Source organism: Peromyscus eremicus, chromosome 3 (assembly GCF_949786415.1).
Source record: "Peromyscus eremicus chromosome 3, PerEre_H2_v1, whole genome shotgun sequence".
Taxonomy (NCBI): Eukaryota; Metazoa; Chordata; class Mammalia; order Rodentia; family Cricetidae; genus Peromyscus; species Peromyscus eremicus.
Genome location: NC_081418.1, coordinates 17540915 through 17554889, shown reverse-complemented (window position 1 = coordinate 17554889; position 13975 = coordinate 17540915). Strand labels below are relative to the sequence as shown.

The 13975-nt window shown below is 39.3% G+C and overlaps 1 protein-coding gene across 1 annotated transcript; it reads left to right on the top strand.

Annotated features, from left to right (window-relative positions):
• The first annotated feature begins 236 nt into the window (after positions 1 to 236).
• On the top strand, positions 237 to 5144 carry Samd9l (sterile alpha motif domain containing 9 like). The gene has a single exon (XM_059256493.1). It carries the CDS (start codon positions 253 to 255, stop codon positions 5005 to 5007), a length of 4755 nt encoding a protein of 1584 aa, XP_059112476.1. The 5' UTR covers positions 237 to 252; the 3' UTR covers positions 5008 to 5144.
• Positions 5145 to 13975: the final 8831 nt, after the last annotated feature.

The window sequence follows — 13975 nt, the reverse complement described above, 5'->3', positions numbered from 1 at the left end:
GTTATCACAGACAAAAAGGGTTGTCACCTAGCTAGCAGCTATTGCTTATTCCAGAATCACAATTACAATTGCCTGTGAAATGGACACTAATTGGAAATGACTACCAAGCAGTTCTAAGTTATTCTTGAAAAACATCATGTTTCTATATATAATTTGTATAAAGTAATAATTTTGATTTTTTATACAATGATAAAATACAATGCTAAAATATTATTGTATTATGTTTTCAAGGAACAAATTTTAAGCTTTGACATGAATGAACAAGTAACTCAACCTAAATTGATCAAAGACTGGACCAAAGAAAATGTGAAAAAATGGATAACTGAAGAACTTAACATTGATGAGAAATATGCTCAAATCCTGCTCAGTGAAGAGGTGACGGGGATGGTTCTTCAGGAATTAACTGAAAAAGATCTTAGAGAAATGGGGTTGCCACGGGGTCCAGCACTTCTGATAAGACGTATGTATACCAAATTGAATAATTCCCCTGAATGTGAAAATCAAGATTCCAGACGATTAAGCAATATAAAACTCTCAATAAAAGAACACCAAAAAAAGACCAAAAATGAGGAAGAGAAATCAATTTCACTGAATAGTAATCACGATCTCAGAGTGATGGGACAGAATAAAGATCAAGACCCAAGTCTTCTGAGAGAAAATGTGTTAAATGACATAGTGACTAAAGACACAGAAGGTGATAAACCTAAAACAGAACAGATGTCTTGCATGCCGCATCCTTTTGATTCTTTCCATGATGACAAACGCTACATAGAACATTCTGTTCTCCAAGTTCCTGAAACAGGGCCGCTCAATCTCATAGACCCAGTACATGAATTCAAAGCCCTCACAAATACAGAAACAGCCACAGAAGAGGACATTAAGATGAAATTTAGCAATGAAGTTTTCCGATTTGCATCAGCTTGTATGAATTCACGCACCAATGGCACTATCCATTTTGGAGTTGGGGACAAACCACATGGACAAATTGTCGGTGTGAAAGTCACCAGTAAAGATGTCTTCGTTAATCACTTTAATGTAATGATCACAAAGTATTTTGAAGACAGTGACATCAAAGAAGCCAGGGCATGTATTCGGGAACCAAGGTTTGTGGAAGTCCTACTACAGAACAATACATCATCTGATAGATTTGTCATTGAAGTAGATGTTATTCCCAAACATTCCATATGTAGAGAAAAGTATTTCTACATTAGGATGCAAAGTTACACAGATAAGACCTGGAAGCAAAACAAAGAGAATTCACTGTTTGTGAGGGAAGGGGCTAGCTCTAAGAATATACTGGCCAATCCCAAGCAACAGGATAGAGAGCTCAAAAAATTTCTAGAGAATATAAAGACACGGGCAGCATCTAGAAAAGAGGCTGAAGAGGAAGACAGGATGGTGACTAAGAAGGAGAGTGAGGGGCTAAAGCTAGGTAAACTTTTGACCAGACACCAAGGCTCACTGGATAACTCTTACTATGACTGGTACATTCTTGTAACAAATAACTGTGCCCCAAATCACATAGAGCACTTAGATTTTCTAAAGGAAATTAAATTGTTTGCTGTGCTGGATTTTGATCCTTGCTCTCAGATCAAGGGAGTAGTCAAAGCTTACAGAGAAAGCCGAGTCGCAAACCTCCACCTACCCAGTCAGTATGAAGAAAAAACTAGCATGGAAAAGAAAATTTCTACTCTGAAACTTTATGAGCAGCCCAGCTGGATATTCTGCAATGGCAGATTAGACTTGCAGAATGACTCATGTCAACCTTTAGAGCCACATTTATGGCAGAGAGACAGAGCTTCTGGGGTCAGGGGACTGATCTCATTTCTCACAGATGAAAATGTAATGGTAAGAGGGAAGGTTTTGGTGGTATTTCTCTTACTTTCTCCAGTAGAAAACCAGAAAGATCCACTCATTGAGACTTTTTGTACTTTCTATCAAGTTTTCAATGGAATGGACAACATGTTGTGTATCTGTGTCAACTCACATATCTACCAACGGTGGAGTGATCTGCTACAAGTAAGACTGGGAATCAAAGAGGATTTAGCAGAACATAGCATTTCCACTTTAAATATAGAACTGGTCAACAATACCATCCTTAAACTGAAATCAGTGATTCAGTCTTCAAGAAGATTCTTGCCCTCCTATGGATCCTCCTCAGTTATCCTGGAGAAAATGGAGGAAGATATCCTGTCTGCACTAGAAATCCTCTGTGAAAATGAATGTAGAGATACAGAAATAGAGAAAGATAAATCTAAATTCCTAAAATTTAAGAAATCAAGAGAAGAACACTTTTATCGAGGAGGCAGAGTATCCTGGTGGAACTTCTATTTTTCTTCTGAACACTATTCTTCAGCTTTTGTGAAAAGGGATAGTTATGAAGAACTTACTACGTTAATACAACAGTGTGCAGACTCTCCTAAAGAAGTATTTGTCAAAGTCATCAACCTGTACCATCACCCAGGCTGTGGAGGCACTACATTGGCTATGAATGTTCTCTGGGACTTAAGACAGAAGTTCCGGTGTGCTGTATTGAAAAACAAAGCAACTGATTTTGAAGAGATTGGAGAACAAGTAAGCAGGCTGATAAGCTACAGGGCTACCAGCCATCAGGATTACATTCCTGTTCTTCTCCTTGTGGATGATTTCGAAGAACAAGATAACACCTACACTCTGCGGGACAAAATCGATTACTTTATTAAAAAAAAACATCTGAGATATGAAAAAACATTAGTAATCATACTGAACTGCATGAGATCTCAGAATCCAGATCAAAGTGCAAACTTAGCAGAAAACATTTCATTAAAATACCAACTTTCTAACAAAGAACAAAGAGCCTTTATGGCCAAACTACAAGAAATCAAAAAGGAGCATAAGAATTGTGAAAACTTTTATTCCTTCATGATCTTGAAAGGCAATTTTGACACAACTTACATACAAAATGTAGTGAAGAATACACTGAAAGACATGGACGTTCACAGCAGGAAAGCCCAGCTCATTTCTTACCTGGCATTACTCAACTCTTATGTTACAGATTCTATCATTTCAGTATCACAGTGTGAAATATTTTTGGGAACCACAAGCACTTTCAACAGGAAAGATAAGAAACCTAAAAGTGTAGAAGACAACATGGGAACTTATTCCACACTTCTAATCAGAACAGAAGTTTCAGAATATGGGAGATACACTGGTATACGTCTCATTCACCCTCTGATTGCCATCAACTGTTTAAAAGAACTGGAAATGAGCTATGGAATGGACAAGTGTCAAATTGCATTGAATATACTAGAAGAGAATGTATTCTATGACTCTGGAATAGGAAGAGACAAATTTAAGCATGATGTGCAAACTCTCTTGCTTACAAGACAACGTAAGGAGCATGGAGCTGAAACAGACACTCTGTTTTCCCCATTAATGGAAGAATTGCAGAATGAGGAAATTGAAAAGATCTTGACTGCAGGAAGTGATCGATTCCCAGAAAATGCATTCATTTGTCAAGCTTTAGCAAGACATTTCTATATTAAAAAGAAGAAATTTAGTACTGCTCTGGTCTGGGCAAATTTAGCCAAAAGGAAAGCATCTAAGAATTCCTACATTTCAGATACACTTGGTCAAGTTTACAAAAGTGAGATCAAACAGTGGTTGGGTGAAAATAAGACCTGTAGAAATATTAGTGTGGATGATCTAAAACGTTTGCTAGAAATCGCTGGAAAGGCCTCCAAAGCATTCAAAGAGTCTCAGCAGCAAACTGAATTTGAAGAGTATGAAACAGAGGCCTGGTCACCACAGAAGTCCCAAAGAAGATATGACACATACAACACAGCAGGGTTCTTCGGTGAAATAGAAGTGGGTCTTGACACTATCCAGATTCTTCAACTCACACCCCTTTTCCACAAAGAAAATGAAATGTTGAAAGACGCTATGGTACAATTTTTATCTGGAAAGGGGATCACCCCTCCAGACCCAAAAGATGAATATTATGCTGTTCTCAGCAACTCTACATCCCACCTAGAGAATTTACAGTCAGATTTGAAACGATGCTTTGATTTTTTTTTGGATTATATGGGTCTTCTAAAGCCAAGGACCACCCCAAAAGAAATGACAGAACTCTCACTAATTAGGAAAGTCAGCAAGTGTTTCAAGAAATATGTAGAACTTTTCTGCCGATTGGACACCAATTTGTTACAGGGCAAAGAGAACCAGTTACTCCTAGAGGAGAATTGTAGGAAACGCATAGAAGCATGGAGAGCAGATACATTTTCAGGACTCCTTGAATATCTTCGTCCAAACCATAAAGAGGCTAACAATATGGAAAATATAGTGAAGGACTACACCTTCCTATTACAGCAAGGCCTAACCAAGCGAGTGACCAAGGGGCTGACAAAGGAGACACAGAATTTCATTTTGGCCAACATTATTCTCAGTTGTCTAAAGCCCACTTCCAAGTACATCCTGCCATTTAACACACTGAAAACAAAGCTCCGAGAAGTCCTACAACTCGTGGGACTAAGTCATCCATATCCTGATCCTTATTTCCTGGCCTGCCTCCTATTCTGGCCAGAAAACAAAGAGCTAGATCAAGATTCCACACTCATAGAAAAGTATGTCTCCTCCCTGAATCGATCCTTCAGGAGACAGTACAAGCGCATGTGCAGGTCCAAGCAGCCGAGCACACTGTTCTACCTGGGGCAGAAGAAGGGGCTGAACAGTCTTGTTCACAAGGCCAAAATCGAGTGGTACTTCAGTGAAGTACAAGATTCAAATTCCTTCTGGCAGAGTGGAGTAGTGTGGGAAAAGAGGGAAGTCAAAGATCTCCTTCGCCTACAGTATGGTCAGGCTGAAGGCAAGCTAATCTCTGTAGAATATGGAACAGAGGCAAAAATAAAAATACCAGTGACTTCTGTGTACTCAGGTCCACTCAGAAGTGGAAGGAACATCGAGAGAGTGTCTTTCTACCTAGGATTTTCCATTGAGGGCCCTTTGGCATATGGTATAAAAGTGATCTAATAAGGTACATTAGTCCAAAGGTGTAAATTTACATCTATTATTGTACTCACTCTTTCTAGTCCATAGCATTTGCATGACATTATTGGCTTGACTATAATCACAGTTTGTTTCTTTTTCTCTAATTCATTATGAAAGACTTTGTAGGACAGCAAATTACCCATACCATAGAACTTGGCCCAAAGCAGCTTCAATCATTCCATATCCTAAATACGCATTCCCAGATTGACATATTTAGTTAAGATGTTTCAGTTGGTTTCTATGAGTCACACTCCAGATGGTCAATAAAGTCTGTGTAAACTAAATCACCTTTCTGAATTATTTCTTCACTGTGACACCTGAGATACAACGAAGAAAAACACAAAAGTGGTGCTGGAGAGAGAGCTCAGCAATGGAGAGCACTGACCGCTCTTACAGAAGATCTGAGCTCAGTTCCCACCATCCACGTCAGTCAGCTCACAACCACCTACGCTGAGAATGAGGGGATCTAATGCCCTTCTGGCCACCACTGACACTGTGCTCACATGTGCACTCTGTCTCTCTTTCTTTCTCTCTCTGTCTCCTCTTACACCCACAATTAAAAATTAAATTTAATCAAATAGTTTCTGGCAGAGTGTGAGTGTGTATGTGTGTGTGTGTGTGTGTGTGTGTGTGTGTGTGTGTGTGTGTATGAAGGTATCACCAAGGCAAATTTCTCTGTCTTAAAAGCTACCACAGAGGTACACTCACCTCACCTTGATGTTAGTAAAAGCTTCTGTGGAAAGTAAATGCATTGCTCCTCACTCTCCATGAACTCCATGCTTGCACAGGTGCATGCACACAATTCCTCTCCACATCTCTACTTTAGGAATGCAAAGGAGAAAGGAACAAAATTCAAGCTGTCCTTGTTTGAATTCACCCCGTTCTAAGCCCTGAGTGAGCATGCTCCAAAGTCTTTTCTTGCCTCCTTTGAAGGTAGACTGTTCCCCACCTAGATTTAGATCCCATTTCTCTTGCCTTCTTTTTTCTTTTTCCTTTTTGGAGCTGAGAATTGAACCCAGGGCCTTGTGCTTGTTAGGCAAGCACTTTACCACTGAGCTAAATCCCCAACCCCATTTTTACTCTACTTCTCAATCTGTTCTGGGTACTTGCTGTGCTCCCTCAAAGACTGTCTTAGTTCACCCAACCTCCTCCAAATGGCAATTCTGATTTGTCCTTCACAATCCTATTCCAGAGTAACCTCCACCTGGAACTCTTTCTTCTCTGGCTACCCACAGTCCCTGCCTGATTGGTGGCCATTTTAGGGCCAGGTGGAAACCTGGTACAAGGGAAACTCCCAGGAATCTACAAGGATGGCCTCAGCTAAGACTCATAGCAATAGTAAATAAGTAGCCTGAAAAGGCCATCTTCTGTGACCAGGCAAGACTTCCAGTGGAGGGATTGGGACACCAACCCAGCCACAAGGGATGTGCCGGGGTAAGGGTGGTGCATAATTTGTGGGAGTGGCAAAAAAATAAGTGGTCAAGCCTGAGACCCATTTTACAAGAGTGAGCCCACCCTTGACAATGCCTGAAGTGCCAGGACCCTGATATTGGATAGCCCAGAGACCTAGGAGAGAAGGAACCAAACACAACTGGAGAAAAAAAAATGTCAACATAATGATGTTTAACAATATTCTGCTATACTCATAGATTGGTGAGTGACCCAATTGTCATCAGAGATCCTTCATCCAGTAACTGATGGAAACAGATGCAGAGACCCACAGCCTTTCATTAGGCCAAGCTCAGGGAATCCTGCTAAAGAGAGGGAAGAAAGACTGTATGAGCCAGAGGGGTCAAGGACATCACAAGAAAACACACAGAATCAACTACCCTGGGCTCATAGGAATTCACAGTCTGAACTGACAACCACGGATCCTGCGTGGGACTGACCTAGGCCCTCCACATATATCTGATAGTTGTGTAAACCGGTCTATCTGGGGGACTCCTGAGAGTAGGAGCAAGGGCTGTCCCCAAAGCTTTGGCTAGCTTTTGAGACCCTATTCCTCATACTGGGTTGCCTTGCTCAGCCTTAATACAAGGGGTGGTGCTTAGCCCTACTGCAACTTGATATAACATGCTTTGTTGATACCCATGGGAGGGCTGCCCCTTTCTGAACAGAAATAGAGGAACAGTGGATTGGGGCAGGATGAGGAGAGGTGTGAGAAGGGAATGGGAGGAGAAAAGAAGGGGAAACTGCTGTCAGGATGTAAAATAAATAAATAAATTTAATTAAAATAAAAAGAATATGGCTGGGCAGTGGTGGCACAGGCCTTTAATACCAGCCCTGGGGAGGCAGAGGCAGGTAGATTTCTGTGAGTTCAAGCCCAACCTGGCCTACAAAGTGAGTGCCAGGACATCCAGAGCTGTTACACAGAGAAACCCTTTCTCGAAAATCAAAAACAAAAAGAAAAAAACAACAAATAAAATTGTTAAATGACATCATTAAATTTTCAGGCAAATAGATGGAACGAGAAAAAAATCATTCTGAATGATGTAACCCAGACAAACATGGTATGTACTCTTTTATAACTGGACATTAGCTGTTAAGTAAATGATAATCATGCTACAATTGACAGACTCAGAGAGTCTAAGTAACAATGAGGCTCTAAGGAGGATGAATGTATCTCTTTGGGAAGGGTAAATAGAATAGATTTTTGTGAGTAGAATTCAGTTGTGCGGGAACGGGACCAAGAGGGATCAGGCAGGGGACGTTGAAGGGAGAGGATATGGGAGAGATGGCTGGAATTGGAGGGTATTTGGGAGAAATGATGTGGAAACCTAGTGTAGTAGGAATTCTCAAGATTCTACAAGGGTGACCATAGCGAATGTTTCCAGCAGTGGAGGATTTGGTGTTTTAGCTGGTCGTGTTATGTAACCAGCAAGGTTTCCAGTGGTTGGACTGGTGGGAGTTTAATCTTTTCTGCACAGCCACAAAACCTTTGATCTACAATCTACCCTGCCTGCAAAATATGCTGAATCAGTGCAGGCTCAGAACTTGGGGGAGCAGCCAACCAATGACTGGTCTAATTTAAGGCCCATAACACAAGGGGGAGCCCATTTCTGGGTGTTTAGGAACCAGAGGCTGGATATTCCAGAGAACTAAGATAGAAAAACATCAATAACATGGTTCCTAAAGATATTCTTATACACTCATAAATGCCTAGCCCAATCATCACTAGAGAGGCTTCCTTCAGGGCTGGTGGTAGCAGATGCAGAGACCCACAGTCAAACATTAGGTGAAGAGAGAGCCCAAACTGGAGATCTCCATCAAGTTCCTCTCTAGGAGCTCAGGGAACCCCATAGAAGAGAAGAAGGAAGGAGTGTAGGAGCCAGAGGGGTCAAGGACACCAAGAGAACCTGGCCCACAGAATCAACAAAGCAGGGCTCATAGGGCCTCACAGAGATGGAAATGGCAGTCACAGAGCCTGCATGGGTCTGTGCTAGGTCCTCTGCATGTATGTTATGGTTTTACAGCTTGGTGTTTGTTACAGGACTCCGAACAGTGGGAGTGAGGGTGTCTCTGACTCTTCCATATGCTCTGGGCCCCTTTTCCTCCTGCTGGGTTGCCTCGCCCAGTCGTGATATGAGGGTTTGTGCCTAGTCTTGTTGTATCTTGCTATGGCATATTGGGTTGATATCTCTGGAAATCCTACTTTTTTCTGAAGGGAAAATTGAGGAATGAATCTGGGGCAAAAGGGAAGTGGAGGAAGCACTGGAAGAAGTGTTGGGGACTGGGAGGAGTGGCTGGAGGGGAAACTGCAGTTGGAATGTATTGAAAACAAAAAATAAAGGATTAAAAAAAGAAAAATTATGAAAGAAAATCACCTCATGACGTTTCATGAAAGAAAAGGATTAACAGAAGAGAACTAGAAAGGAACCCAGCTTGTCTGGCATACAGCATTCCCCAACAGTGACAGGAGAGAATGAAAAGAGAGAAGCATCAGGACCTAAAAAGGAAGTAGTGAGGACAGGCAGCACTCTCCTCTATCCCCATGACTCTGAGAGAAAAGTTTTGAACTGTGATTTGGTTGTCCAACACAGAGGAGTTACCTTTGAAGCCACATACACACAGACAACAAAAATGGACTCAGCAGGTTTGTGTATGTGTGTGTGTGTGTGTGTGTGTGTGTGTGTGTGTGTGTGTGTGTACGCGCACGCGTACACACACATATGTAGCAAATATAATCAATGAAAAGAAGCTATTAACTTGACAGTAGGGGTCAGAGGAGGGGTTCAAGCTAGGGAAATTGGAAGGAGCTAGAAAGAGGAAAGGGAGGGGACGTGATGTAATTTCAATTAAAAACATTTTTAAAGAGGTAACAAACATGCAAAGGCAAGGGGGAAACAACAAACTACAAACAGAAACAGAAATATTGAGCAAGAGATTTATAAAGAAAATCAGAGACAATAATCTGCAGTGTTTAGTGGGGGTGTTAGGAAGAGGGAGGCTCCTATTTCCTCACCATTTTGTATCCATGAACAAGACAAAGAAGAAAATATTCCAGAGGCTAAAGAGAAGGCCAAGTGGTTAATAATGTTTGTACTTTCCCTCCATGATGGACTCCTGAAAGCCAGACAAATGCTTCCCCCAACCTCCAAAAATAAACAATTATTCAACAATGAAACAAAAAATAAGCCTATAGGTATTGGAAACTTATTATTTATGTCCAATTGAACTGAAAAATGTAGCTAGACATAATTCTACCATCAATTTAGGTATTTTGTTTCATCATTTTAGGAAACAAATCTTTTCCTGTTGCCTGTGTGTTAGTCAATTTTTTGTTATTAATGAAGCAGCTGAATCTTCTGTTGGGTTCGTGTCTCACCATCTTGAGGAATGGAGTACATAGACATAGATGGTGGATTTTTATTTACCAAATGAGAGTGATAACTTGCATATGAAAACAGAGGCTCTGAATTCTAGTAGTGACAGCATGCCAATTGAGAGCAGTTGCCAGTTACTGTTACTGCTCTGCACTTTTGCCAAGCTTAGGGATCGTATGGAAGAAGTATAATTGATTATTTTTGCTCTTTTGGGGAGCCCACTTCCCAGCTCCCAAATAAATCACACACAGAGGCTTATTCTTAAGTGCCTGGCCTTAGCTTGGCTTGTTTCTTGCCAATTTTTCTAAACAAAATATCCCATCTACCTTTTGCCTCTAGGCTTTTTCCTTTTCTTACTCCTATGTATCTTACTTATCCTCGTACTCCATGGCTTGCTGGGTGGCTGAGTGCCTGACCTCTTCTGTCATTCTCTCCTTTTTCTCTTGCTCTCTCTTTTTTCAGATTCCTCCTATTTATTCTCTTCACCTGCCAGCCCTGTCTATCCTTTTCCCTGCCTCACTATTGACCAGTTAGCTCTTTATTATACCATTAGTTGTTTTAGACAAGCAATGTAACACAGTTTCACAGAGTTAAATTCTACATAAAAGAATGCAACATAACTTTGCATCATTAAACAAATGTTCCACAGCATAAATAAATGTAGCACATCTTAAAATAATATTCTACAACATTTCCCCCTTTTGTCTAAATAAAATGTTTTAACTTTCACATAGTAAAACTATACACAAAAAAGTTATCAAGTAAGAATTACATTTATGATATTCTGTCCATTTGTAGTGAGCATATTCAGAGAAAATAAAGCATTGTCTATACTATCTTAGTGAATCCAAAGTTTTCCACCTAATTTACTTTCTATCATACCTACAGAAAACTGCAAATATAACTATCTAGTCTTCAACTCCATCAACATCCCAGAAAGATGTAATATTATCCAACAACAGAGACATTTGGCTGCCTAGACAGTCACCCAAAGTTCCCCTGGGGTAGGAACATCCATCTTCAGCCTACAGCTTCAGAATATCTGGCAAACTTTTCAGTGAAGCAGAAAATTTGAAGGACTATCCTACCTTGTATTGGCAAAGTGTATCCAGTCACTCTTGCTCTGAACACTGAGTGTGATTTTGCTGGCTCCTTCTATACACATCAGTATAACCACAAGGCCACATAATGGGAGTGTTGCAGAGGAAAGGTTTGTTAGCTCACAAATGTGATCTAAGAAAAAGTAGATCATGTCTACTGATGGCCTTCATGTCTGCAGAATCCTGAGTTAATACTTGGAGTGATATATGAGTGCCAAGGTGGGACAGACCCAATTCAAATGCCTTTTTTAGTATAGTCATTCTAGAGATAGCCCATTGACTCATTAATCCTTTAATCCTGTGAGTAGATGAATCCATTCATGAGGGTACCACCCTAATAGTCTCTTAAAGGTCCCACACAATCCCATCTCTTAATGTCTTGCAGAGGAAAGGATCAAGATAAGTTTTTGAGGGGACAAGGCACATTTGTACCATGAATGTATTCAACATTCATGAATGATCTTAGAGCCTGTTTGGCGCCTATTCAAGACTGTGATGTCTACACTCTGAAGCTAGGTAGGAAGGAGCTCCTTCCTAAGATATATATATATATCTTATATATATATATCATATATATAATATATATTATATATATGATATATATGTCTTAATGTGCCTCTGTGTGCTAGTATCATTTGGTTTTCACTACCAAAGCTCTGCAGTATATTCAAGATGATGTATTGTGATGTTTCCATATTTGCTCTTTCAGCTTAGGACTGCTTAACTCCAGAACATTCTGTGTTTCTATATGAATTTTAAGATTGTTTTTTCCAGTTCTATGAAGAAGCTCCTGGAAGATGGATGGAGCTTCTGTCAACTCGGCAAGACTGTGATAACACAGACATTTTTACAATATTGATTCTGCCAATTCAAATCAAAGGATGTTTGTCCATCATCTCCTATCTACTTCAACTTCTTTCCTTGGCTTCTTAAGGTTTTCATTGTAGAGATAATTTACCTCCTTGATTACATTAATTCCTGTACATTATTTAGACTTCTGTGGGTGAGTTTTATTTAATTTCATTCTCAGAAGTATTGTTACTACTACTAAAAAACTTATTGAGTTTTGTATGGCTTTGTACCTTTCTACCTCACTGAAAGTGTTTAACATATCTAAGAACTTTCTGGTAGAATTTTTAGGATGCTTATAGGTCCACTACTAAAAAGGATAAATTTGATTCTTCCTTTCCTATCTGTATCCCTCCTATTTCTTTTGCATTGTTGATCTGAATAAAACTTGAAGTATCATGTTAAATAAAAGTGGAGGAAGTGAGCACCCTTGTGGTTTAGATTACAAAAGAAATACATTCAATATTTTCATATCAGGCGTAATATCACCTGTAAGTTTATTCCATGTTGTTTTATTGTATAGAGGCATGTTCTTTCTTTTCCTAGTTTCTTAAGACTTTATAAGTTTAGGTATCCCAGCTTATTCACAGCTTCCATCTGCTTGGAAGTTCATTTCTGTCCTTTGATCCTCAGTTTCTGCATGTTTCTGCAGCATTTCTTAGAGGCATTAAGTAGTTGGTCTTCTTTTTTCTTAATTATTTGTTTTTATTTTTATCTACATCTTTTAATTGGAGAGTTTAGGCCACTTTCGTTTAAGATTATTGCTGGGTGTGTCTTTGTTCTGTCCCAGGGTTTTGTTCTATTTGATTGAGTTCCTAGTTGTTTTTTTTTCTTTCCCTGTTAGTACTAGAGGTTTATTTGTTTACTTTCTCATTAAATACATTTTTTACACTATTATGGATTATATTGGTTTCATCATTTCTCTGTGCATAAGATTCATTCAAGTATTTTCTGCAGTGCTGGTTTGTTGTCATTAATTGCTTAATTTGTACTTGTCTTGAAAAATTCTTATTCCTCTGTCAATTTTAAAAGATAATTTTGCTGGAAATAACAACTTTGTTAATGGTATCTCCTTTAGAGCCCTGAAGCACACGATCCCATGCCTTCTTGCACTTTCAGGCTTCATTATCACAGATCTGATGTATTCTGATACTTCTGCCCTTGTATGGGAATTGATATTTCCCATCATCATTAATATTGTTAAATTTCTTTATATTTTTGAAAATTTGACTATGATATGTCATAGAGAAGTTCTTCTCTGGTGGTGTCTTTTGGGGTTCTAAGTGCATCAAGAATATGTATCTCCATTTACTTCTGTGGGTTTGGAAAAATGTTCTGTGATGGTTTCATTAAACTAATCGTCTATGCTTTTATTCTTTATTTCAGCTCCTTCTTTGTCCTGCAGATTCTTAGTCATGATCTCTGAAAGTGTCCCATAGTTTTTAAAACTTTTGGGCATACTATTTCTTTTCTTTATATATGTGTATCTTCATTCTGTCTTCCATCTCTGACATCTTTCTTTTGCTTGTCTTGTCTATGGATGATGCTTACCACTGTTTGGTTTTGTTGCTGTTGTTCCTTGCTTGTTTTGTTTGATTACCTGACCCTTCATTTTTACCATTTTGTTGTTGTTTCCTTTTAACACCTCACTTTCCTTGCTGAGTATTTCCCCCATATATTTATAATTTCTCTTCTAAACTATTGACTGCTTCATCTACATTGATAACTTTCTTATAGATCGTGAATTGGTTTCATTCATTTATCTATCTAGTTGAGTCTTCTATTTGCTCACTAATCATTTTTTAAATGAGATTTTGAATGATTTTTCAGGCATTTCATTATCTCTGGTTTCCAGTGTTGACAAGATGTGAACTTAGGGAGAAATCATGGTAACTTTTTCCCTCCTACTCTGTGTGTGTGTGTGTGTGTGTGTGTGTGTAGTGTGTGTGTGTGTAGTGTGTTTATTTGTTATGTTTTGCCCATCTTTGAGATGGACATGTCCTCCAGTATTTATATTTATGTCTTTTCTACTCTTTTCAGTCTTCTTGTCTTATTTTCTGTGAGTCTTTCTGGTTGTTAGAATTAGCCATTTGTGCTGAGTTTGAGACTCGAGGTTTAGGGTAGAAAGTGGGCTAAACCAGCCAGGATAACTCTGTAACAGGTACTTGTGAGTAGGGA